The sequence below is a fragment of the Myotis daubentonii genome, chromosome 13, assembly GCF_963259705.1.
Source record: "Myotis daubentonii chromosome 13, mMyoDau2.1, whole genome shotgun sequence".
Lineage (NCBI taxonomy): Eukaryota > Metazoa > Chordata > Mammalia > Chiroptera > Vespertilionidae > Myotis > Myotis daubentonii.
In genome coordinates, this window is record NC_081852.1 from 61,925,934 (window position 1) to 61,950,718 (window position 24,785).

Consider the following 24,785-nt stretch of genomic DNA (forward strand, 5'->3'; position numbering starts at 1 on the left):
CTGGGGCGGGACTACTTTTTAAAAAGTAATTTTAATTGTGATAAAATATCCACAACAGAAAGTTTGCCATCAGAACCATTTTTAAGTGTATGATTCTGTGACGTTAGGTATATGCACATTTTTGTACAACCATCTCCCCCATCGGTCTCCAGAACTCTTTGGTCTTACAAAACAGCAACCCTGGGTCCATTAAACACCAGCTCCCCCCACCCCTCTTCCAGTCCCTGAAAGCCACCACCCTACTTTCTGTCTTTCTGGACTGACTATGTCTGGTACCTCGTACGAGGGGACTCACAGCACACTTCCCTCTCGTCTCTGACTTATTGCACTCAGCAGTGTCCTTGGGACATGTCCTTCCTTTTTGTGGCTCAGTCCTGTCCCCTCAGAGGGACAGACCACATTTGTTCGTTCCCACTGAAGGGCGCTGGGCTGCTGCCCCTGCTGGCTGCTGTGGGTAACGCGCCATGACATGGTGCGCGAGGTCAGTCCCTCTTCAGAACCCCAGAAGCGGGCGTGCGGTCCCGTGGCAATTTCACGCTCAGTTTCTCCAGGACCCGCCACGCGCTCTCCACAGTGGCTGCCCCGCTGTGCCTCCCCAAGCAGGATGCTGCCAGGGCTGCGTCCCACTTCACTCTGCCTTCCTGCGCCCGGAACCGCGCCTGCCGCGGGGGTGCTCAGAGGGTGTCCGGGGTGAACCCCGTGGGGGGGGGAACTGCCTGGGCTGTGGCTGGGACCAGCGGGGTGGACACTGGTCAGCAGGAAGCTCACCCAGGACCACCCAGGGGCCTGAGCTTGGACTTGATTGATTTATTTTCCAGCGGACATGCCAGAGGGCGGGTGTCCGCGGCCTCCTCAGAGGACGGGGGCTACACCTTCTCAAACCTGGTCAGCCCTTGGCTGCCAGGACGGGTTCTTCACGTTTGAAAACAGCCCCGTGCTCGGCTGGCGTGCTCAGTGGTTAGAGCATCGGCCCTCGGCCCTCGGACTGAAGGGCTGAGGGTTCGATTCTGGTCAAGGGCGTGGACCTCGGTGGCAGGTCTGAGCCCGGCCCGGTCAGGGTGGTGCGGGACGTAACCCACAGGTATGTCTCTCTCCCAGCGACGTCCCCCTCCCTCCCCTCTGGCTGAAAACCAGGCGAAAACATATCCTCAGGTGAGGATTAAAAAAAGTAAAAATAGAGAACGCCCCCAGGTGTCTGCTTGTTCCCTGGAAAGCGCTGGCGGGGCTGGCCCCGTGGTCCTCGCTCACTCCGCGTCTCCCTCGCCTAAAAGGAGGGCTGCCCGCCATGTGCGTCCCAGGGGCAGGCACAGGAACCCAGAGAAACGCTCGCAGGGCCGGGCGGAAACCAGCCGGCGGGGAAAGTGGTGGGAAACCCGCGGGGCCAGCGCTGGTGGCTGCCCGCAGGAGGAGGAGCGGAGCCCAAGACCGGCCCGAGCAGAGGCTGGCGCAGCGGCCCAGAGTGAGGGACCCAGGCGGAGGCCCCGAGGGACCCCGGAGAGCCCAGAGGGCGGATGTGCACAGGGAGGGTGCCCTCGCCGGTGCCTGGGCTCAGGAAGTGGGCAAAGGAGGCAGTGCGTGCGGGACACAGACCTGGGCAGACCCGTCCAGCCGGTTCGCCCTCCTGCTCAGAGCCGCTGCCGTCCATCTGCCCCCTTGGCACAGAGCAGAACGCCCAGTGGGTGCTGCATAAACGAGCATTGATGGCTCACCAGAGGGGGAGCAGAGGAGCCTGTGGGTGACTCTGCAAGACAGTCTGTGCCACTTCCTTCTGGGACGTTGGAAAAAAGCATCCAGTTACCGCGGCTTCCAAACACTGTGTACAGAAGCAGGAACACATGTTCCACTTGCAGGAGAGAGAGAGGCATCCGTTTCAGAAAAGATAGATGACTGCTTTGCATCTCATTCATCTACTGAGCAGCTACTGTGGATATAAAGACTGCTGCTCCCTGGGTGACGGCCCCAGCTCAGCCTCAGGTCACCACCCAGCACCGCCCAGCCCCACCCAGTCCTTTCCAGGGCTCGGACTTGTCGGCGACGGCATTCTCCCAGCCTGGCTCCCCTGCCAGCCTCCTCGTTCTCTGCCCCTGTGTTTTGTTCTAGAACCCGGAGGGGGAGGGGGATGGGGGGACGAAGAAGCGGAGAAAGACGGAGCCTGGTTCTGTGTCCCGCAGCCTGGTTCTGTGCCCGGCAGCCTGGTTCTGTGCCCAGCAGCCTGGTTCTGTGCCCCGTGGCCTGGTTCTGTGTCCTGCGGCCTGGTTCTGTGTCCTGTGGCCTGGTTCTGTGTCCGGCGGCCTGGGTTCTGTGTCCCGCGGCCTGGTTCTGTGTCCGGCGGCCTGGGTTCTGTGTCCCGCGGCCTGGTTCTGTGTCCCACGGCCTGGTTCTGTGTCCGGCGGCCTGGGTTCTGTGTCCCGCGGCCTGGTTCTGTGTCCCACGGCCTGGTTCTGTGTCCCGCGGCCTGGTTCTGTGTCCGGTGGCCTGGGTTCTGTGTCCCACGGCCTGGTTCTGTGTCCGGCGGCCTGGGTTCTGTGTCCCGCGGCCTGGTTCTGTGTCCCACGGCCTGGTTCTGTGTCCCGCGGCCTGGTTCTGTGTCCGGTGGCCTGGGTTCTGTGTCCCACGGCCTGGTTCTGTGTGCGGCGACCTGGGTTCTGTGTCCCGCGGCCTGGTTCTGTGTCCCACGGCCTGGTTCTGTGTCCGGCGGCCTGGGTTCTGTGTCCCGCGGCCTGGTTCTGTGTCCCGCGGCCTGGTTCTGTGTCCGGCAGCCTGGGTTCTGTGTCCCGCGGCCTGGTTCTGTGTCCCGCGGCCTGGTTCTGTGTCCGCGGCCTGGGTTCTGTGTCCCGCGGCCTGGTTCTGTGTGCGGCGGCCTGGGTTCTGTGTCCCGCGGCCTGGTTCTGTGTCCCGCGGCCTGGTTCTGTGTCCCGCGGCCTGGTTCTGTGTGCGGCGGCCTGGGTTCTGTGTCCCGCGGCCTGGTTCTGTGTCCCGCGGCCTGGTTCTGTGTGCGGCAGCCTGGGTTCTGTGTCCCGCGGCCTGGTTCGGTGTCCCGTGGCCTGGTTCTGTGCCCAGCAGCCTGGTTCTGTGTCCGGTGGTCTGGGTTCTGTGTCCCGCGGCCTGGGTTCTGTGTTCGGTGGCCTGGGTTCTGTGTCCCGCGGCCTGGTTCTGTGCCCAGTGGCCTGGGTTCTGTGTCCTGCGGCCTGGTTCTGTGCCCGGCGACCTTGGTTCTGTGTCCTGTGGCCTGGTTCTGTGTCCGGCAGCCTGGGTCTGTGCCCGGCAGCCTGGGTTCTGTGTCCTGCGGCCTGGGTTCTGTGTCCTGCGGCCTGGTTCTGTGTCCTGCGGCCTGGTTCTGTGCCCAGTGACCTGGGCTCTGTGCCAAGCGGCCTGGGTTCTGTGTCCCGCGGCCTGGTTCTGTGTCCCACGGCCTGGTTCTGTGTCCTGCAGCCTGGGTTTTGTGTCCTGCGGCCTGGTTCTGTGTCCCGCGGCCTGGTTCTGTGCCCCGCAGCCTGGTTCTGTGCCCGGCAGCCTGGGTTCTGTGCCCGGCGACCTGGGCTCTGTGTCCTGCGGCCTGGTTCTGTGTCCTGCGGCCTGGTTCTGTGCCCCGCAGCCTGGTTCTGTGTCTTGCAGCCTCGTTCTGTGCCCAGCGGCCTGGGTTCTGTGTCCTGCGGCCTGGTTCTGTGCCCGGCAGCCTGGGTTCTGTGTCCTGCGGCCTGTGTGCTGTGTCCTGCGGCCTGGTTCTGTGTCCTGCGGCCTGGTTCTGTGCCCAGCGGCCTGGTTCTGTGCCCGGCAGCCTGGTTCTGTGTCTGGCGGCCTGCCCTGTCACCTGTTTTGGGAGGGGGGCTGTTTGGACGTTCTTGGCGCGCGCTGTGCCTTTGGGAGGAGAGCGGACGTCAGCTCCCACTGAATGAGCGAAGCACCATAAATAAAAATGTCACTTCCCCCGGAAAGGAAGCCAAATCATGCATTCAGAAGTTCCTAGTCATCTGCCTTCATTGTTGCCTCCTGCTTCCCGGGTCTGTGCGGGCCCTGCCGACAGTCAGCTCTGGAACGCGGCATAATCAGGGCAGCATTCGGGGCGCGATGCCAATCCCGCTGGAGAGCAGGTTAAGAATTCAGAGGCGCGTTTCTGGCACCGGGTACCTGCGAGCTCCCTGCTTTGTGAATAATTCATTATTTAGGCACCATGCCGCGTCTCCCACACAGCCCTGCCTAGCGGGTCAGGGGCACGGGAGGAGGAAGAGATCAGTTCCACAGATCTTTCAACACGCACCCATTCAAGGCTCATTTCTGTTGATTTGGTGCCATCGGACGGCAGCCCCGGGGGCCGGGTTAGGGAAATGGAACAGGGTCGTCCGCTGGGCGTCAGTGAGGTCAGTGGCCGACAGAGTGATTTGCTGAATGAGGACAGCAAAGAGCCCTTTTCCCTGCAGAGCGATGGCGTTTGGTGAACATGGCTGCAGGGACGGCCCCCGCCTCCCGCTGGGCCGGCGTTGTGACAAAGTGCGGGCGCGGAGCGTGACGGGGGCCCTGCAGTGGGCTCTGCGGGACGCGGCCCGGCAGCACAGCAGGTGTCCTTCAAGGCTGCCGGCGGGGCTCAGGGGATGAGCGTCAGCCTAGGAACCAGGAGGTCACGGCTCGATTCCCGGTCAGGGCACCGGCCTGGGATGTGGGCTCCGTTCCCAGGAGGGGCGGCAGGAGGCAGCGGGTCGATGAGGGTTCTCTCTCATCAGTGATGTTTCTGTCTCCTCTCCCTCTCCCTTCCTCTCTGAAATCAATAATAAACAAACAAATAAATAAACGACTGGGCACCGTGTCTGTCTCCCAGGAGGGCCTCTCGGGGTCTCCATCGTGTGCCCGCTGCGTGTGGAGGCGCGGGGCCCTCTGTGGGCAGTGACCTCCCCGGGAGGGCCTCTCGGGGTCTCCATCGTGTGGCCGCTGCGTGTGGAGGCGCGGGGCCCTCTGTGGGCAGTGACCTCCCCAGGAGGGCCTCTCGGGGTCTCCATCGTGTGGCCGCTGCGTGTGGAGGCGCGGGGCCCTCTGTGGGCAGTGACCTCCCCGGGAGGGCCTCTCGGGGTCTCCATCGTGTGGCCGCTGCGTGTGGAGGCGCGGGGCCCTCTGTGGGCAGTGACGTCCCCGGGAGGGCCTCTCGGGGTCTCCATCGTGTGCCCGCTGCGTGTGGAGGCGCGGGGCCCTCTGTGGGCAGTGACCTCCCCGGGAGGGCCTCTCGGGGTCTCCATCGTGTGGCCGCTGCGTGTGGAGGCGCGGGGCCCTCTGTGGGCAGTGACCTCCCCGGGAGGGCCTCTCGGGGTCTCCATCGTGTGGCCGCTGCGTGTGGAGGCGCGGGGCCCTCTGTGGGCAGTGACCTCCCCAGGAGGGCCTCTCGGGGTCTCCATCGTGTGGCCGCTGCGTGTGGAGGCGCGGGGCCCTCTGTGGGCAGTGACCTCCCCAGGAGGGCCTCTCGGGGTCTCCATCGTGTGGCCGCTGCGTGTGGAGGCGCGGGGCCCTCTGTGGGCAGTGACCTCCCCGGGAGGGTCATTTGCGATCACTTCTCCATTTACCTGCCCCCCGGCTTTCCAGGTGGGGAAACAGAGTCACTGGGGGCCATCTCTGCGGGGGGAGAATTCCTGGGGGGAGGGCATCTTGGCCTAGAGCCCCAGGAAGCCGCCCCCAGAGAAGAGCTGTCTGGGGCCTGGGAACACAGCCCGCTGCTCTCGTCGGCTCTCTCCTGCCCAGGCCCTGACCCTAGGCCAGCAGTTTCCGCCTCTGCGTGGGTACTGGGCTGACAGGGGTGGCACCCACACATGCCATGCCACGCAAAGGAGTCTGTCACACACCTGTGTGTCTACACGATCACAGGTCAGGACCCGGTCGTTTTCAGCGCCGTGTGAATGTCCACTCCTGACACTGACATATCGGAGGCAACCCAGCACCCAGAACCCAGGCACCTGCCCTGGGAGGCCTGACCCTCTGCCCTTGCTCCTTCCTCACGATTCCAATCGGCGCCCCATCCCCCCACAGCCCTGCGATGGCAGGTGCTATGATTCCCACTCTCCTCCTGGGAGACTGAGGCTCAGGGGGCGGGGGACTGCTCAGGGTTGACTGGGGACCCGTGTCAGCCAGCGGCCTCCCCCGCTCCCCGGGGGTCCACGCTCCTCGCTCGGCCTGTTCCTCTAAGGCCCACTGGCCGCCGGCGCCGCTCTGAGCCCAAGTTCTCTTTGTCACGTGAATGTGTCTCTTATCTTCCCGGGCTGAGGTCACCCATTGTGTGGCCGGAGCTGGGCTGGCCTCTCCCAGCCCCGGCATGGAAGAGCAGGAGCTGTAAGAGGCAGCCATGGCCACTTGTGGCTCCTTGGCCCGGCGTCCTGTAAATCATTTATGTGGGTTGGAGGGCCGGAGCCGGAACGCAGGGAGCCTCCCGGTCACCGGTCACCGGGCGGATTCTGCCTTCAGGACGTGAGCGCAGGGACCCAGAGAAATGCATCTGAAATCAGAGAAGAATCCAGGCAGCCGGGGAACGCAGGTGGGAGCCTGGGAGTCTCTTTATGGCCCGTGAAGGTCACCCTGGAGAGCCCCGCGCACACACCTGCACCTGGGGCCACTGGGGCATGGGGACAGGGAGCTGTGAGCTGGAAAACACCGGGGCAGGTCGGAGTCGGGCCACTTCCCCGGTCCCTCCTGCTGCGCTCAGTGCCGGGGTGAAACAAAGAAAATTGTGTCTGCCGGGCTGGCGAGCCGGAGTCACAAGATTGCGCGTGTCATGCAGCGCCCTGGGACTCCGGCAGGGACCCGTCCGCTCGGGCCCGCCGCCCGCCACACGGAAACCGCCGGGCGCCGGACCTTCCAGATCAAAGCCTTCAGCACGGAGTTGAAAAACCATGTGATGGTCATGGATTTCGTGAAGAGCAACTGGTTTCCCTCCCAGAGAAGAGCCAAAGTGTGTATCCTCCGTCTGTACCGCGGCCTGAAGCCGGCTGAGAGGAGCGCCAGCAGCTACGAGGTACTGTGACCTGGGCGGGGAGCAGGGGGCACAGGCCTCGTCCGGGGACACGGGGCAGGGGGGGGGCCCGGGGGGGCGCGGTGTTCAGCAGACGGACAGGTCAGATGCTCCATCATGGGTGTGGGGTTTTCCCCCAGGAGGCTTGGAAAAGACATTCCAGGTTTTGAAGTAGGGGGCGGGGAGAAGCACACGGGATGGATGGGGTTTATACATGACACATGCCTGCGTTTGCAAACATGTATCAGTGCTCCAAGGAGCCGGATACATTGTATCCACATGTAGTGACGCAGCCTTCCTGTGAGTTACACCTTCTGGGCGCTGTACATGTGCAATCATCTGTCTTTAAAAACAAATTCCTATTTGATTCCGGATGTGGTCGGCAGCAGGGTGAACAGGGCTTGATCGAGGTGAAAAAGGACGGTTTCAGTTGGGCCGGTGAGAAGGGTCTTTCATGTGTGAGGGGAGCTCCGGTTTTCAAGCGGAGGCGGACTCTGGGGGGGGGGGGGGCGGGAGAAGAAGGAACCCCGGGGATTTCGAATGTCGAAATGAGGGACACAAATCACCCGAAGCATATTTGCATTCTGCAGCCGGGATGAGCCCGCAGCAGTTACCGCTCCAAAAGTAAACACGCATGAAATCTGATCGCTCTTTATTGCACCGGATACATTATGAATGACATTGTAATTGACTCCCCTGTAGCTCACTTACCCATCTCTTTTGAAAAATGCAGCATGCAAATTGCTCATGTTTTATGAAAAGGGCACCTTTCTGAATATCGATGCTCTCATCAGGAGGGGCCCCGTGAATGCTGGCGCCTGCTCCGGCCTTTTGTTCCCCACGCTGGCTTCCTTCCTCCCGGGCAACCCGAGAACCCGCCGGGCCGGGTGCGAGGCCGGCTTCTGCAGTCCGAGCCGGGCTGTGAATTTCCATGCTCACGGCAGTGGTGGGAAGGCCACGGCCATGTCGGTGTTAATCAATCCAGCGGTCGCCGTCCATGGCCCGGCGAACCAGGGCCGAAGGTGTGCGATGAGAGCACAGTGGGAAGAAGCCAGAGATAAAAGCCAGAGATGTGGTTCTCGCCACGTCATTAATTAGCAGGTGGGGACAGGACGTCATTGTGGTTCTCACTGTGGTGGTGCTCAGCCCTGGGGGAGGGAGACTTGTCGAGTTACATCCTCTTGCACTTGACAGAAGGGTTCATGGTGACCTTTTAAACCCCAAATGGCAGACAGCAGCTCTGTGTCCCCATTTTATTTTTCATGCACAAAACTTTATTTATTCCTAGAGTAACGGTGAAGATAATAGTGTGGTAATTTTTAAAAAAACATCTTTGCAGGAGGCTGTAAAAAACTTCAACGTGACAGTCATAATTTTTTGGTAACCTGTTTCCCTGGCCTGCACCCCCCTCCCCCCTGCCCCCTGCGTTACCAGTCACAGCCGACTGCAGAGGCTGCGTGCCTGCTGCCTGACTGGGGCCTGGAGTCTAACATCTATGGTAAAGTGGGTCCCAGACCCTCCCCACCCATCAGGCGGGTCAGCTGGAGGGGCCTCACTGTGATTGGAGAAGTGGTCCAGCCAGGGCCTGCATCACCCGCTCAAGGGCAGGCCAACCTTGAGCACCATTAGCGAGGACCCGTGCTTCCTGTCCCTCTGAGTCCCCCGCTGCTTCAGGATCGAAGCGGTCCTTCAGAGCCTGAAATCGTCCCCACACGCTGAGCCCGTCGGACCCTTCCCGTGGGCGGGTCGGCACTATTTCCATTAGGGAACCGGGAGAGAGGCCGCTTCCCGGCTCACTTCCCACCCCGAACTGAGGGCGAGGCCAGTGCACAGCCCGGGGCCTGTTCACCGCAGCCCGGGGCCCCTGTGGTCTCACTGGCTCCAGGGCCATCGGTTCACCTGCGGGCTTTGCCCATAAAGAGCTCGATGGGGTGAGAGCGAGCCCAGCCCCCGACGGGCTCCCGGTGCACAGAGGTGCTCCGTGAGAGGCAGGCTGGTTCTCACGCACACGTGACCTGGGAGCGTTCATTTCTGTAAACGCGTATGGATTCCTAGTCCTTCCCGCGAGGACCGCCAGGCTGCTTGCGCTGAGTTTAAGGTCTAAGGCGGGCATTTTCCTAAGGCCGTGGCCTCGGTCCAGAGCTGTGTCAGCGCTCGGAGATGCTGCCTCTTATTGGAGATCGGAGACGAGCCACCGCCCTGCCTCGCTCTGCCGCCCGGCACACTCCTTCTCTACTGACACCGTCCTTTTGTTGCTGCTAATCCTCACCCAGGGATATTTCCCATTGAATTTTAGAGCAAGGGGAAGGGAGGGCAAGAGGCACACAGAGAAAAGTACATGGATGTGAGAGAGACACATTGATTGGTTGCCTCTGGGGACTGAGCCTGCAACCGAGGTACATGCCCTTGACCGGGAATCGAACCCAGGACCCATCAGCCTGCAGGCCGACACTCTATCCACTGAGCCAAACCAGCCGGGGCTGAAACCGTCTTTTAATAGAAAAGAGGAGCTGACCTGTTGTGCCGTCAGGTAACCAGGGTTGGACGCCGCTGGTGGCGAGGGCCACCAGGGTGGCCCATTTGCAGAGCCTGGGTCCCTGCTGGTCCCCAAATGCCCCCACCCCAACAATTACAAACAGCGTTTGAGGGCTCCTACCCCTGCACATACTGACAGGTGTCCGACATCCAAGTAGCTGTAACGGAGCCGTGTTTGCGCGCTCGCCGCTGTCAATGCTGGGAGCTGGGCCGCGCCCTGGGATTCCCGGGAAGCAGAGCCTGGACGCCTCGCGGACCTGCGGACGGAAGGCCACGGGCACTCAGATGCGTGTGCGTCTCCCGGGCCTTGAATGGGAGTTGGCATGTCCTGATTGATGGTGGAGCCCTTTCTGAGGACAGGCACGGGCGGGGGGCAGCCAGGCTCCCCATCCGTCTGCCGAGAGCTGACAGTTCCTAATAGTGCGACGAGCCGGGGAACGTCTCTGTGTTTGGTCCTTGCCACTTGGCCACGCCTCTCGAGGCTTCTCAAAGCTTCCATCATTTTCATCTATCCTTCCTACTCACCTTTCTGTGGTTGTTCTGTTTTCGGATTGAGCTAGCGGTGCTCAATTCTGGCTGAATGGGCGAATCAGGGCGCACCTTTATTTATTTTTTCATGTACAAACATTTCCCGTGTTTAACCTATGCGAGTTGATGAGTTTGGGCCATATACACACAGGTGATACTGCCCCCACAACCCAGGGGCTGAACTTATCCACAAGCTCTACAGTGTCCGCGCGTGCTTCTGTGGGCTGCTTTTTGTGTGATTTTGGGACATCCCGTTGGCATATTGTGAAGCCCACAATGGCATGCCGTTCCTGTGGGCGCTACGTTTACAGCGACTGCGACAACCTACCCATCCCGCCAGCCAAAGCATTATGCCCTTGGAGCCGCAGGTCCCGCCCCCACGGCCCGGCCCGGCAGCCCCGTGCCATTCTCCGTGCCTAGGGATCAGCTGGTCTGGATCCCTCACGCCGGCGGCCTCCTGCGGCTGTGCCCTTGGTGACGGGCTTGTTTCACTCAGCAGAGCGTCCCCGCTCCGGCCGCGGTGCTTTCCTTTTTCAGGCTGAAGGGCGTGCGCTCAGTGTCCGCTGCGTCCTGTTAGTGTGTTCCTCTGCGGACAGACATCCGTTTCCGCAGGGCGCACTTTAAAAGCACGTGTGATGGAGCCCGGCCCAGGCCACGGGCAGGGCAGGGGTCTGTGATGTGTCTTCGACCAGCCTGGGCCTCTACCCGAGCGGGCGGCTGGGGCTGGCAATCAGGGGGGTCCCTTGAGGCTTCTCAGCGGACGTTTGTCGGGGGCAGTGGGTCTCGGTCAGGGGGGCTCCCCCCGCCCAGGGGGGTGTGATACTGTCCGGAGGCATTTTGGGTTGCGACAGTTTGGGGGAAGATGCTACTGGCACCTACGGGGTGGAGGCCAGGGATGCTGCTGACGACCCTCCGGGGCACAGGGCGGCCCTCGGCCCAGCAGCCAAGGACTCCCCAGATCAGTCGCCAAAACGGCCCTGAATGGCAGGCCCAGCACCCCCGCCCCTCCCCCCTGCCCCCCATGTTCAGCTGCAAATCCGACCTTCGACAAGAGGACACGGAGACCGTGAGCTCAACTGAGTCACAGTCCTGCCTGCAGGCCCAGCGGCATTTTTCCTGGGGGCGCATCTCGCTCAGAGGAGCTGTGAGGACCTTGATTAAAGGATCAAATGGCCTTCACGCTCCAGTGGCCTTCGGAACCCTCAGGGGAACATGTTAAGAACACAGAGCCCTGGGAAGGGTGAGGTCCAGAGATGCATGTTTTTAACGTGAAAACTCGGTCATCCTGTTTGCTTTTCCTTTAAAAATATATGTGTGTGTGTGTGTGTGTGTGTGTATTTGTTGCTGTTGATTCTGCCGCGGGTCTGACACCCGGATCTGGAAGTTCCAGGCTAGTATTTCGGAACCGCGTGCAGCCAGGAGAAAACGACAGAGACGCCTGTGGTGCTGCCCGTGTTGACGCGGCCGGTGTGAAGGTCATGGGCGGGGAGGCAGGACAGAGAGGGCAGTGCCAGGGCCGGGCGCCGAGTGCAGGACAGTGGGAGGCGGGGCTGGCACGGAGGGACGGGGTCGGAGGATCCCTGAATGGCCCCATTGATCGCCGCAGCTGTCAGGCACATGAGCCGTTTCCAAAGAGACGCGTCTGCGAGGCCCAGAGGGTGAGGCGGGCGCGCAGGGGCCCCGTGAGCAGTGGCCGGAGGACCCACGCTGGTCATGTCCTCGGAGGCTGTGCTGCCCGCGTGGCGCTGGCGGGTGGGGCGGCGGGGGAGCAGCGGGGACCCACGGACCTCAGAGGGGAGGTCAAATGGCCCGAGTCCAGTGGTGACAGGCACGGTGCCGTGTGACTTCCTCTCTCCTCCAGTCCCGGCGCCTTTCCTTCCCATGGCCCCTCCTCCCCGAGGCCCTTTCCCTGGGTGCCCCCTCCGTTCCTAGGTCTCATGGGGGTCCCGCCACCCTCCCCCTTGCTGCCCAGGCGCTCTGCCGCCCCGGTGGTCACAGGACGCAGTCCCCACGTCCTAGGTGCCTGTCAGCCGGCACCCTCAGCTCCTTGAGCTCCAGGGCCTTGCCACGTGGGTGCAGCCCCAGGCAGTTTACATTGTGTCTGTTCACTTTTTCTTTTTTAATAAATTTTTATTGATTTCAGAGAGGAAGGGGGGAAGGAGGGAGAGAGAGAGAGAGAGACACCAATGAGGAGAGAAAATCATTGATCAGCTGCCTCCTGTAACCCCCCTATCGAGCCTGCAACCCTGGCATGTGCCCTGACCGAGAATCAAACTGTGACTTCCTGGTTCATAGGTTGATGCTCAACCACTGAGCCATGCAGGCCGGGCTGCTTTTTCAAGGATGGCAGGATAGTTTCTGTGCTTGAATCAGTCTGACTCCTTTTTAAAGACACACCTGATGGGGGCAGGCCCACCTGGGAGGGCCTCCCTTCTGAGTGACTCAACATCAACTGATTAGCAACCTTAATGACACCTACAAACCCTTGTGCCACATAACATAGTTGAATTGTGGAAGTGACAGTCCATCATGTTGTCCGGTTCTGCTCGCACTCAAAGGAGAGAGAACATCGAGGACCGGGGCACCAAGGGGTGAGAATCTTGGGGGCCATCTGGGTCTTCTGCCAACCACAATCTACACTAATAAAAGCGTAATATGCTAATTAGACCGGTCATCCTTCCAGACGACCTTCCAGACGAAGCTGGGGCCGAGGCAAGGTGCCGCAGCTGCAAGGGCCAAGCCCCTGGCATGAATTTCATGCATCAGGCCTCTAGCATATTTTAAGTGTTCATATCTTTGCAGAAAAGGAAATGAAAGGACTTGCAGGCACATAGGTTGGAGCCTTTGCGAGTGTCATGATGAACGGTGTCCCTAGTCTGCTCTAGCTCACCACTGCACCCCCAGCACCAGGCCAGCCCTCAGGAGACACTGGGTGGATGGATGGATGGATGGATGGATGGATGAACAAACGAACAAAAGTACCTGAAGTGTGTTTGGATAAAAACTTGAGGCCGGAGGGAGTGACGGTTATGACATCGTTTATGTAAGAGATCTTCTGATTTGATACTGACGTTAGGGTCCCGTAAAGAGCCACTCACTTTCCAGTGATTGACAGACAGACAGACAGACAGACGAACATCAGCTCCAGTTCTCCCACGTGGAGCTTCCAAATGGAGGCCATTCGCTGTGTTCCTCCCACTTCTCTTTGTTGTTACTAATCTTCACTTGAAGATATTTTTCCATTGGTTTTTAGAGAGAGTGGACTAGAGAGGAAAAGACAGAGAGAAACATCGATGTGAGGGAAACACGTCAATTGGTTGCCTCCTGCACGTGCCCTGACCAGGGCCCGGGCTGGGGAGGAGCCTGCAACCAAGGTACGTGCCCTTGACCGGAATCGAACCCGAGACCCTTTGATCTGCAGGCCAGTGCTCTGTCCACCGAGCCACACCGGCCAGGGCCGTTCTATCCCCTTCATTAATCACATCCCAAATGGAGAGGTTGTTCGGTTTCCTCTCTGTGCATCTAACTTAAATTGCTCCTCCATCCAGAAAGGACTTTGAGGCGGCTCCCAGAACAAGCACCCTGACAAACAGCAGCGTTTCGGGATAATAATGTCTCAGAGAAACAAACAGGGCTGAGGGCGACGGGGAGTTATTTCCTTCAAGTCGACAGCAAGTTGCTCGCCACACTGCTTGGATGACTAGGAACACCTGCCAGCAGAGCAGCCTGCAGCCCGTGGCGGGGGAGGGGGGTTGGGGGGCGGCCCCCAGGGGCTCCCCTGCTGCGGGGCCCAGATGCCTCCGGTCCGGCTAAGACAGAGTTCACAGCACTCATGACGTCAGCGACAATGTGCTCACGTCCTCGCTAACGAGCTCTGGACATGCTGGCTTCTCAGACACGCCCATTGCACGTGCCTGCTCAGGAGCACAGCCCCTTGCCCCATGGGACTTCACTTACACGACAGAGTCCAGAGATCACGTGGACAAGTTCAAGATGGTGCCCGGCCAGTGTGCTCAGTGGTTGAGCATTGACCCATGAGTTCGATTCCCAGGTTGCCGGCTTGATCCCCAGTAGGGGGCGTGCAGGAGGCGGCCGGTCGATGTTTCCCTCTCACATTGATGTTTCTCTCTCTCTTTCTCTCTCCCCAACTCTCCCCCTCCCTCCCTCTCTTCCTCCCTTCCACTCTCTTGGAAAAGCAATAGAAAAAATGGCCTCAGGTGAGGATTAACAAAAGAAAGCCTTGTGCAGGTATCATTTGCATACATTAATATTCATACATTTTCAAGAGCACAGTTCATTTTGCTTTGACAAATGTGTGTAGTCCTGTAATCAGAACCGAATCATGACGTAGGTGTCCTACCTGCCCAGGAAGTTCCCTGAGCCCTTTACACCCAGCCCCTCCTCGTCTCCCCTCCCCCTGCCCCGCCCCCCCCTTCCCGGCAGCGGCTGATCTGCTCTTTGCCACTGAGTGTTACCGGTCCGGCATGTCCCATAAGTGAAAGCTCAGTGGGTGGTTTCGAGACCATGGCGAGTTTCTGTGACGGCCTTTGGCATCTGAATAAGCAGTCGGTGTTGTACTGAGACCGCGGAGGAGGGAGGCCTCTGGCCGATTCAGGCGGGTTTGCGCTTTCATCCTGACTCTGCTGTTCAGTGGTTCTGACCCGGCACTGCTGCCTCACATACAAATAGAGTTCATCAGAGTCCCTGCACCGGGCAGGTGTGGAGGGTGACGAGAGGGGCGGACGGAGGGAACTTGGGCACCGCATGGCTCATGCGAAGAGCTCAGGAACTCTCCGGAGTTTATCCTATTACGGTTGATGGTATTATTAACACTAATATCAAGAACAACGTTCCCTTACTTTAGAATGGGGGGATAGTGGTACCTCCTTCTCGGGTTGCCATGGAGATTACGTGACGCCCGGGAAGCTCAAGGGGCCTGGGCCACAGTGAGCTCCCCACCCTGCAGGTCTTACCGTGATTCTGTCACAGAGCCGTGAGGGCCTACGATCGCTCACGAAGTCGAAGCTGTCATGCCCCCTCGTTCTGAGGAGGTGAGAGCCAGCTGTCAGAAGGCTCCATGGCTCTCCGGGTGAACACAGGGGTTGCCAAAGCAACCAGCTGAGAGATAAGGCCTTTTCCCTGCCGGCCAGGATGGGACGGAGCTCCTGTGTACAGGGAGCCAGACCGCAGGAAGTCCCCGCGTCCCTTTGTCTTTCTGCCTCTGTGCCTTTGAAAGGAGAAGAGCGACAGCCGTTGAATGAGAAGTGGGTGGGCCGAGTGGTGATCGGACTCTCAGGCCTCTGCGGGTTTTCCGAAGTCGGAGGAACTGAGCTCCATCGGAAAGGATGTCAAGAGTTCGGGGCTCGCACCGAGGGAGACAGGAGACGGCGGCCGCGAGCAGTTACGGGGGAGAAAGGAGTTTCCGTCCATCGGGCACAAGAAACGGATCCGTTCTTAGCATCATCGTCTCCATTTTCAAGATGGAGAAGACGACAGGAAGCAGAAAGGACTCTGCCGGGAGGAACACTGAAGGAAGCGGGGGCTCTGCTCCATCGGACTGTGCCGCGGGGTATTAACCACCCTCTCTCAGCGTCCCTCCCCACAGACATCTCCAGCCCAGTGCGTCCTCCTGGCTGTCCTCACTCACCCCTGCCAGCAGGCAGGGGGCTGGGGTCCCCCTGGTGAGCTCTCCATGCACCCCTCTCCTGAGGCACCCGGGAGGCTGTCTCCCCACATGCGTCTCGCCCGCAGACAAGTCCTCAGAATAACACATCCTCTCCCCCCCCCCCCCCCCACCGACCTGCCTCGTTCTCACACCAGCGTCCCGCCAGGCCCCACCCTCGGCCACAAACGCCAAGGAGAAAGCAAGGAGACCCCGGGAGGCCGAGTCTTCCTTCGCATCCTGACACGGGAACGGTCCTGCCATTTGCAATCGAGAAAGGATATTATCTCCGTAATGAAAGGCAATTGAGAATCTAAATGGAAAATCCGACGTGCTCCATGCTGATTTATTTTCGATCAGGAGACGTGGGAGCAGATGTGGGCACGAGGAGCCGGAGCACGAAGAGGAGGCCGGGCGGACGGAGAGACCGGGTTTGAGTTACCGCAGGTGCAGGTCGCACTGACCGGGAAGGACACGGTGGATCCGCGAAGGCTCTGACGTGAGTTCCAGCTGCAGAGGAGGGCTCAGGGGGTGGATACCTGCGATGGACGGAGACCTGCCGTGCCCTGGATTCGCCCTGGAGAGAGTGACCCGCCCCGACAGAGGCCCCGCTGGCCCAGCGGCAGTCCGGCCGGGGCTTCCACCCATCGGCTTGCTCTCTGCCCTCTAGTGGGGTCTCCCGCATCCCCATGAGGAGGCATCAGGAGGCTGAGAACACCTGGCGCTCTGTCCTGCCCTCCTGCCGGCTGACTCCAGCGACGTCTCCCCTCATCCCGGAGGGAAGGCCCAGCCACATGCGCCCCTGGCCTGTAACCACGCGGGGCACGGGCGGATGCGGGGTCTCTCTTCTGGCTTCTTCGCGGTTCTGTGTCCAGAAGGGGCAGGGGGAAGGCTGGGAAACCCTGTTCCCTCCCTCCCTCCCTGCCTTCCTAGGGCGTGGAAAGCTCCAGACCCTGCTCTACGCCCGCAGTGCTTTACGGAGCCCAGGAGCCATCCCTAAAGTTACCTCCACCACCCTGCAGACACACACGCGCACATGCATGCCAACACACACGCACATGTATGCAAGCACACACGTGCGCACATACTAGCACACGTGCAAACGTACACACAAGCGCATGCACACACACAGAGAGACTAACATGGGGGATGCTGAGAACACGCCTTCTAGGAGGACAGGGCCCTGGCATTCAGCAGCTCTGTCACTAGGGGGAACCCCGACTCCCCTCCCCAGCATCCTTGTCCGTAAAAGGCGGAGAGAAGGCCTGTCCTGCAGGGCTGGTGAGGGGCTGACGGAAAGCCCTCACCCCAAGGCTGGTCAATTCCTTTAAAACATATTTTATTGATTTTTTTACAGAGAGGAAGGGAGAGGGATAGAGAGTTAGAAACATCGATGAGAGACAAACATCGATCAACTGCCTCCTGCACGCTCCCTACTGGGGATGTGCCCGCAACCAAGGTCCATGCCCTTGACCGGAATCGAACCCGGGACCCTTCCGTCTGCAGGCTGACGCTCTATCCACCGAGCCAAACTGGTTAGGGCTGGTCAGTTCCTTTAAGACTAGTATCTGCAGCGCCCAGCCACCATTCTCCATCCACAATGCGGGGGGCCCAACGTGATTCCAGCACGAGTTCTTAATTTTGTCTCAGAAAGGTAACCTGGCACGGCATTCCCAGCGGGATCTGACTAGCGCCCTGTAATGAAGCTCCCTGATGCTTCCGCAGTAAAATGTATGAATATTCACCCTCAGTGCAACCCATTAACTATAAACAGCCGCAGGGCAGTTCGCGGAAGGCTTTGCCGTCAGATTAGTTTCCTGCAGACTCCGCGAGGAACACGCTCGCCTTCACAGCTTTATGGGCTCAGCCTCGCAGGGCAGGGCTTGGGGCCCAGGGAGGGCACACGGGTGTCGTGAAGGGAGAGTCAGCAAACAGGAGGCACATCAGCACCAGCCGCGAGTTGCTCAGGGCCCGGCGATGAAGGCAGGGTCTGGGGGGTCGGAGAGGATCTGAGGGCTCTCTGTGGAGTCATTTCCTGTAGGAGGAAGGTTCTCAGGTTACTGGATCTACAATGCTCAGCTCTCGCTGGGGCACAGCCTCTGGCTGCCGAGGGCGCAAACAACAAAAGCAGCGCCCGCCCTGGGTGCTGATCCCGCCTGCAGCCCGTGGGGCACGTGGTGTGCGCGTTAGCATCTCCACTGCGACTTCTGAGATTGGGTCCCTCGCGGTTAATCGATGTGTCAGGATTTAGTGAATGTCCAGGTTTAACCCAACGCCCATCCAGCGCTCTGACGGGGTGGAAAGGAACATGAGGTGGGATTCTTTGACCGACCGGCAAAATCCGCGGGAGCCGGTTATGGCTTCTCCCTCCCGCCGGCCGGCCGGCCTCGTTGTGGATTTAAAACCACCAGGAACCTGCCCTTTCCGCCTCGGCCGAGGGAGCGCGGGAGACCCGGGAATACGTGTTCCTCACAGCGCACAGTCCTTTCTGGGGCCATGGAGCGGTCTGGGGCTGGTTCTTGATTTTCTAAAAACAATAAGGTGCCTTCTTGACTGAAGGTGACATCCCGGCAAATAAAACTGTGAGACGGGCAGGGTTCTGTCTACCTTCCGGACCCACAGCCGGCTCTTCTCACCCTGCAGGTCACTCGCCTGGAGAGAAAGGAGTCTTTCCATCGCAGGAACTCAGGACTCAGGGCTCGGACTGGGGCGAGTGGCGGCCCCTCTCCCGCCCCCGCTCACGCCCTGGGCTTTGCTTTTATCAATGATGCCATGTGCCCCGGAGTCTTTCCTCCTCCGACAGGAGAGGGTAGCTCAGGGGCTCCGGCTGAGCACACGGCTCTTAGGCCGGCCACGCCTGAGAAAACCCACACGGCCGAAACCTGGTCGTCTACGCAGCGGGATGGGCGCGGGTGGCTGAGTGTGCGGCTGGGGCGCGGGCTGTGCCGGGCATGAGTAATGGGACCAACGTGAATCCGCTCAGCTCGGAGCGGGCGCAATTAAAAGAGAGGCGTGGTGTCTGTGCGCCCATAAATCACTTTTTATGAAGCTTCAATTCATAGCCACTAAACTGTAAAAAACACTGTGTGAGATGGTTGCAGTCATCGCTCTTATTAAGTTTGTTAACTTAAGTGATGTGAGCACACTTTTTCTTCTCCCTTTCATGAGAGAAATGACATGGGTTTAGGTTGGATTTTCGGCTGGGGCTGTAATAAGACTACCGGGGTTGATAGAATAGATCCACTTAGACCCTCTGGCAAAAGTAGGTTCTAGAAGAATGTTTTCATGTAGCAAATTTCATCTTTAATCCCCGTTTTAGTGTTCCTTTGTCAGTGTGGCAGGTCAGTTGGTGTCTATAACTACGTGTGTGTGTGTGTGTGCATGTGTGTGTGTGTACATGTGTAGGCATGTGAGTGTGCACGCATTGACAGCTTCGCTCGCCATGACCCTAGCACCGCTTGATCTCAGGGACCCGGATCCCTCCCTGGAACTGACAGTCATTCCCAGACGAAAGGGTCATTTCAGAGACGCTTCCATAGTCCCTCCTGCTGCAGCCCCACGCGAGGCTTCTGGCTGACTCTTCCACAGTGACGGACGCTGAGTCTGGACCCTTTAGCCCCAGCCAGGAGCTGTGTGTGGCGAGGACGGAATTGCTGCTGCTGGTGTGAGCGCGGGCTCAGGGCTCAGGAGCGGGTCTGGCCTCCTGCCCCTCGGAGGGCGCAGGCGCCCCTGGGATCAGCCCGCTCCGGCGACCTCCATGTGGACACGTGGGGTCTCTTTGTGTACAACAAGCCCAGCTCAACATGGGCCTCACGGGCACTTCCACGGGGGTGCGCACAAGGCACTTAGCCGGGTAATGACTCAGAAACTGAGCGCCCGCAGCCCGAGGCCGGGCTTAGTGTCAGGCTGCTGAAGGCACCCAAGTGAGCCTGTGCGAGCAGCTGGGGCACCTGCCTCCTGCCCCCCCCCTTCTCTCTCTCCCTCCCTCTCTCTGCCCTTCCCTCTCTCTCTCCCTCCCTCTCTCTGCCCTTCTCCCTCCCCCTCCCCCTCTCCCTCCCCCTCCTCCTCTCCCCCCACTTCTCCCTCTCCCCCCACTTCTCCCTCTCCCCCGTCTTCCTTTCTGATTAGATCCACCTGTGTTTCCAAGTCCCGATTATGGACGAACAACTGCCAGGGAGCTGGGGTTCAGGTAGGAGGCGAGTCCTTAAGGAAAAGGGCTCGTGGCGCCTGTTACAGTGGTCGGGGGTTCTCTCCGGGGAGGGTTTATCCAGGGGCCTGCAGCAGGGGCTGCTGGGCTCCCCTCGATCACCACCAGGAAAAGCAGGAACTAGAGCCGAGGCTCAGGGGGTCGGAGGAGGGGCCACTTCTAAGGGGAAACCCAGGGCCAAGGGTCCGGGTCTGATGGACTGACAGGTGCTATGAGGAGTCTGATCAGATCTCGGGGGGCAGGATTTCCTGGAAACAGACCCAGCAGGGTTCTTGCTAAAATTGGATCAAATGGACCACGGACAGAGCCCGAGGGTGAGACCTAGTCCCAGGGAGTTCTCGGAGGAGCCTGCTCGGGGGTCGGGCGTGGGCAGGGCAGGGCGCTGAGCCATCGGAGGCTGGGGACTGACTTATCAGGCGGTTGGGATGAGGGAGACGTGTGAGAGGGTCCTGGGTGGACAGATGGTGCTGACAAGAACGAGGGGGGGAACCCGGGATCCCGGAGGCTTATGGGGTCCAGGGGTGGTATCAGGGGAGGACCCTGAGTGTGTGAGGCTCGGAGAGTGCGTGAGAGAGGTCGCCTGCCCTCCATGCCAGGGAAGCCGCCGGCCGCTCGGGGCTGCGATCAGGAGACGGTCAGGGTCATAGATCTTTTTTCTTTTCTTGTTTGTTTTTTCTTTTTCAATCCTCACCAGAGGATATTTTTTTCCATTGATTTTTAGAGAGAGTGGAAAGGAGAGAAGAGAGAGAGAGAAGCACCGATGTGAGAGAGACACAACCATGGGTTGCCTCCTGCATGGGCCCGACCAAGCCAGGATCCCTGGGGACTGGGACGCGGGCAGCACGGAGCGGGGAGCATAGCCAGGTCCTGTCTGGGGTGCCGAGGACGGTCGGGCCAGATGCCCCCCTCGTTAGCGGGTCGTCAGAAATCACTGCCGGGGGCCCGTCTCATGTGCTGTGAACTTGTGACATGGGCTTCTCCTTCCCGCGCCAGGAACACAGAGCTGGCATCGCAGGAGCTGCCACCACGAGTGGTCACCCTTCCCAGCCACTCGGGGAGAGGGCGGCCATGGTGCGTCCTGCTGCGCGAATCCCCAGTGCTGCCACCGCGAAGGCCGCCTCTGCCTCTGAGCCCAGCGAGGCTGTCGCGTGGGGAGCGCGGGCGTGTGCTTGGCAGGGGCACGGGGAGTCCCGTGGAGACCCCAGCATCCACACAGGGCCGTTCCGAGGTCTCTGCGGAGGCCAGGGTGAGCCTGGGTAGAGCAGGGTCAGACAGCGGGGACTGCTGCCTAGGTGGGGGGGGGGGGGGGACCGTGCGAGCACTCACCTCCTGGCCCCTCCATGGTGACGGGGACCACGAGTTGCGATCCACCCGTGAGCAGCGTGGAGGCTGAGCGGTGGGCAGTAGGTGAGCCTGGTCTCAGAGGAGAGCGGTGGGCAGTAGGTGAGCCTGGTCTCAGAGGAGAGCGGTGGGAAGTAGGTGAGCCTGGTCTCAGAGGAGCTGCGGGGACCAGATGGAGGACAGGAAAGGGTGTCGTGTGGCCAAGGAGACCATCAGGCGTGGTGGCTGCCAAGTGCTCAGAACTGCCCACTCGGCAGAATCAGCCCCAAATGACTCTATTGAACGGCTTCACGCGGAGAGGCAGGAGCCAATGAGGCGCATCGTGGGGACTGACCTCGGCAAGGTCAGCGCCTCCCTTGGCTCAGGTTCCCCGTGGCAGTCGGACTCAAGCAGGGGGCTCGTGTGGGGGCAGGAGTTCTCTGAAACCAGGAGCCGGGAAAGCATGACTACCGTGGCATCATGTCATCCAGTCGCCCACCCTCATCCCTTTCTTCCTCCCTCCCTTTTTTCCTTTCTTCCTTCCTCCCTTCCATTTATCCAACCAACCTTCCATTCATCCATCCATCCTTCCATTCTTCCATCCATCATCCATCCATCCTTCCATCATACATCCATCATGCGTGCATGTATCCATCTACCCATCCATTATGCATGCATCCATCCATCCATCATACATCCATCATGCATGCACATATGTATCCATCCACCCATCCGTTATCCATCTTATCCACCCATCCATCCATCATACATCCATCATGCATGCATGTATGTATTCATCCACCCATCCATTATCCATCTATCTATCCATTCATGCATCCATCCATCAATTCATCCATCATACATCCATCATGCATGCATGTATGTATCCATCTACCCATCCATTATCCATCTATCTATCTATCTATCTATCTATCTATCTATCTATCTATCCATCCATCCATCCATCATACATCCATCATGCATGCATGTATGTATCCATCTACCCATCCATTATCCATCTATCTATCTATCTATGCATCCATCCATCCATCCATTCATCCATCATACATCCATCATGCATGCATGCATCCATCCACCCACCCAACATCTAATGGATGACCACTTTGAGAAAGGCCCTGAAAATACATACATAAATAAGACCGAGACCTTGGCATTTTGAATTCACCACAACAAATAAACATCCGGAGACGCCAAGAACATAAAAGCCAAAGAGACCCTTACAACCTGGTCCTGTTGACCCACAAGAGAACTGAGTCACAGAGTAGCTCCGACCCGGCCAGGCTGGTCGAGGCCCCAGGCCTGGCAGCTGCCCGCGGAGGGGCTTTCCCACCCACACGGAGGCGCCGTCTTCGGATCGGGAGAAACCTGGGCTCCTTGGATTGGGCGGCGTTTGTGCTTTTGTCTCCCATGAGGACCATTGCCTGGAGCACTGTGAAATCCAATTATATTGTTAATATTTCATGTGAGGCTTCCCACCTGTGCTACTTAATTTGTATGCATGCATGAAAAGACGTGCTTGCCCATGTAAATGAAATGATTTTATGTCAAGTGGCCGTCTGAAGGGTTGTTGAGTTCCTTTGCAGAATAGACGTGTGCGCACCTCTCCTACTAGAGCGTGGTGGGCGCGTCGGGGCTGGGACCACGGCTGCAAGCAGGGGCATCGGCCACCTCGGGTGCAGTGCTCTCGGCCACTGAGGCTCAGGGGAAGTGGTGACTACTGAGGGGGTGCACGGGGGTGCCCGGTAAATGGGGAGGATTTCATAGAGCAGGGCTCTCGGCCTCAGCCTCTTGACATTGGAGCCAGTCACTCTATAGTGGGGTGTCCTGGGCACCGCAGAGTGTGAGCTGCATGCCTGGGCCCTACCCGGTGCCGGCAGCACCGCCTCCCGCAGTCAGGAAACCCAAAATGCCTCCAGATGTTACCAACTGCCCCCTAGAGGCTAAAACGGCCCCAGTGGGGAATGCTGTCATAGAGCTTAAAAACAACATTCATGGAAAGAGAATTCCGATTCAGGGGAGGAGAGAACACAGCCTGACAATGGGCAGGGCCTAGCCGGTGTGTCTCAGTGGTTAACCATCGACCCATAAACCAGGAGCTCATGGTTTGATTCTGGTGAGGGCACATGCCCAGGTAGCCAGCTTGATCCCCAGTAGGGGGCGTGCAGAGGCAGCCGATCAATGATTCTCTCTCATCATTGGTGTTTCTAGCTCTCTCTCCCTCCCCCTTTCTCTCTCTGAAATCAATAAAAACCTATGAAAAACACCGTAGAAAGATAGGTCTGGGTGTCCTCTCCAGCCTGATAAGATTATTCATTAGGTGAGCTAGAGAAGGTTGATATACACCGAATTTATTTCAATTAATTTCATTCACTCCACAATAAATCTTTCATTGCGACTATGTCCCAGGGGCTGAGATAGATTCATGGATGAAGGATGGAGTGAGCATAAGAATGAACCAGAGACAATCCCTACGGACAATTCTAATACTTGATGCAAAGTGGCAATGATCGGGGGGAACATTCGGGGTGCTGGAAGGAATGAGTGAGGGAGCACCGTGAGCAGCCCAGAGAGGGAGCGGCCATGAGACTCGGGGTCTGGAGGAGCTGAGGCTCAGTCAGCGAGGGGGCGGGGATGGAAATGACGGTGAGCGACACACGTTCGAAGGCCAGCGGGCAAGCGAGTGCCACGCATCCCGGGCCCGGGAGTTCAGTGGCACTGACACGCACAGTCGGTGTAGGCTTTGCACAGCTGTGTGCCCGTGAGTTAAGCAAAGCCGGGGGAGCTCTCTCTAAATGTTCATGTTTATAGCACATTCATCGCAGAGAGGAATTTTTTATTAATACCAGGAAGTATTGGAAAGGCCTCGGGGAAACCCATGCATAAGGTTGTCAGACTGAAATAACGAAAGCGGGGACTCTTCTCCGCGACAGATGCCGCTAAAAAATAAATACTCCGCATGTCATCGTTACCACAATAAACATCCACGTCCAGTCCTCCCCCCCCCGCGCACGGAGCCCAGATGGCAGCCGTGGGCGGGAAAGAGCGCTGGACGCACACAGGGTGTCATTCGCTCAGCAAATATAGGTTCAGCGCAGGCTGCGCGCTGCCAGGGGCCGGCGCTGCGGGTGCGAGGCGCGTGACCTGGAGGAGCGCACGATCTAACAACGGCAGATCGCTGCCGGTTTTGGCATCCGAAGATGTGTCCTGCCGATTGATGAGAAAAAGGCGGAGACCTCGCCGGGTCCCGATGCACCAAGAAAAGCAGCTGTGGCTAGAAAACACGGAAAAAGTTCAAACTCATCGCCCCAGGCCTGCGTGGCTCAGTTGGTTGGGTGTCCTCTCTCATTCACCGAGACATTGCCAGGCGGAAGCAACCGATCGATGTCTCTGTCTCACATCGATGTTTCACTCTTTGTCCTGCTCCCTTCCTTTCTCTCTAAAAAATAAATAAATACATAAATAAAATATCTTTAATGAAATAAAGTTAAATTAATTCATAACATGTCCATTGAGTAGAGGCTGAACACCAC

The 24,785-nt window shown here is 59.2% G+C and overlaps 1 protein-coding gene across 2 annotated transcripts in view; it reads left to right on the plus strand.

Annotated features, from left to right (window-relative positions):
• Nucleotides 1-6,298: 6,298 nt before the first annotated feature.
• C13H10orf90 (chromosome 13 C10orf90 homolog) overlaps nt 6,299-24,785 on the plus strand; it is a 95,329-nt gene continuing 76,842 nt past the window's right edge. The window contains exon 1 of one of the 2 annotated variants that reach the window (XM_059661731.1): nt 6,299-6,985. In XM_059661731.1, the coding sequence (XP_059517714.1) occupies nt 6,746-6,985 (240 nt within the window). In that variant the 5' untranslated portion in view covers nt 6,299-6,745. The remainder of the gene's footprint in view (nt 6,986-24,785) is intronic. The other variant, XM_059661730.1, reaches the window with a different exon arrangement.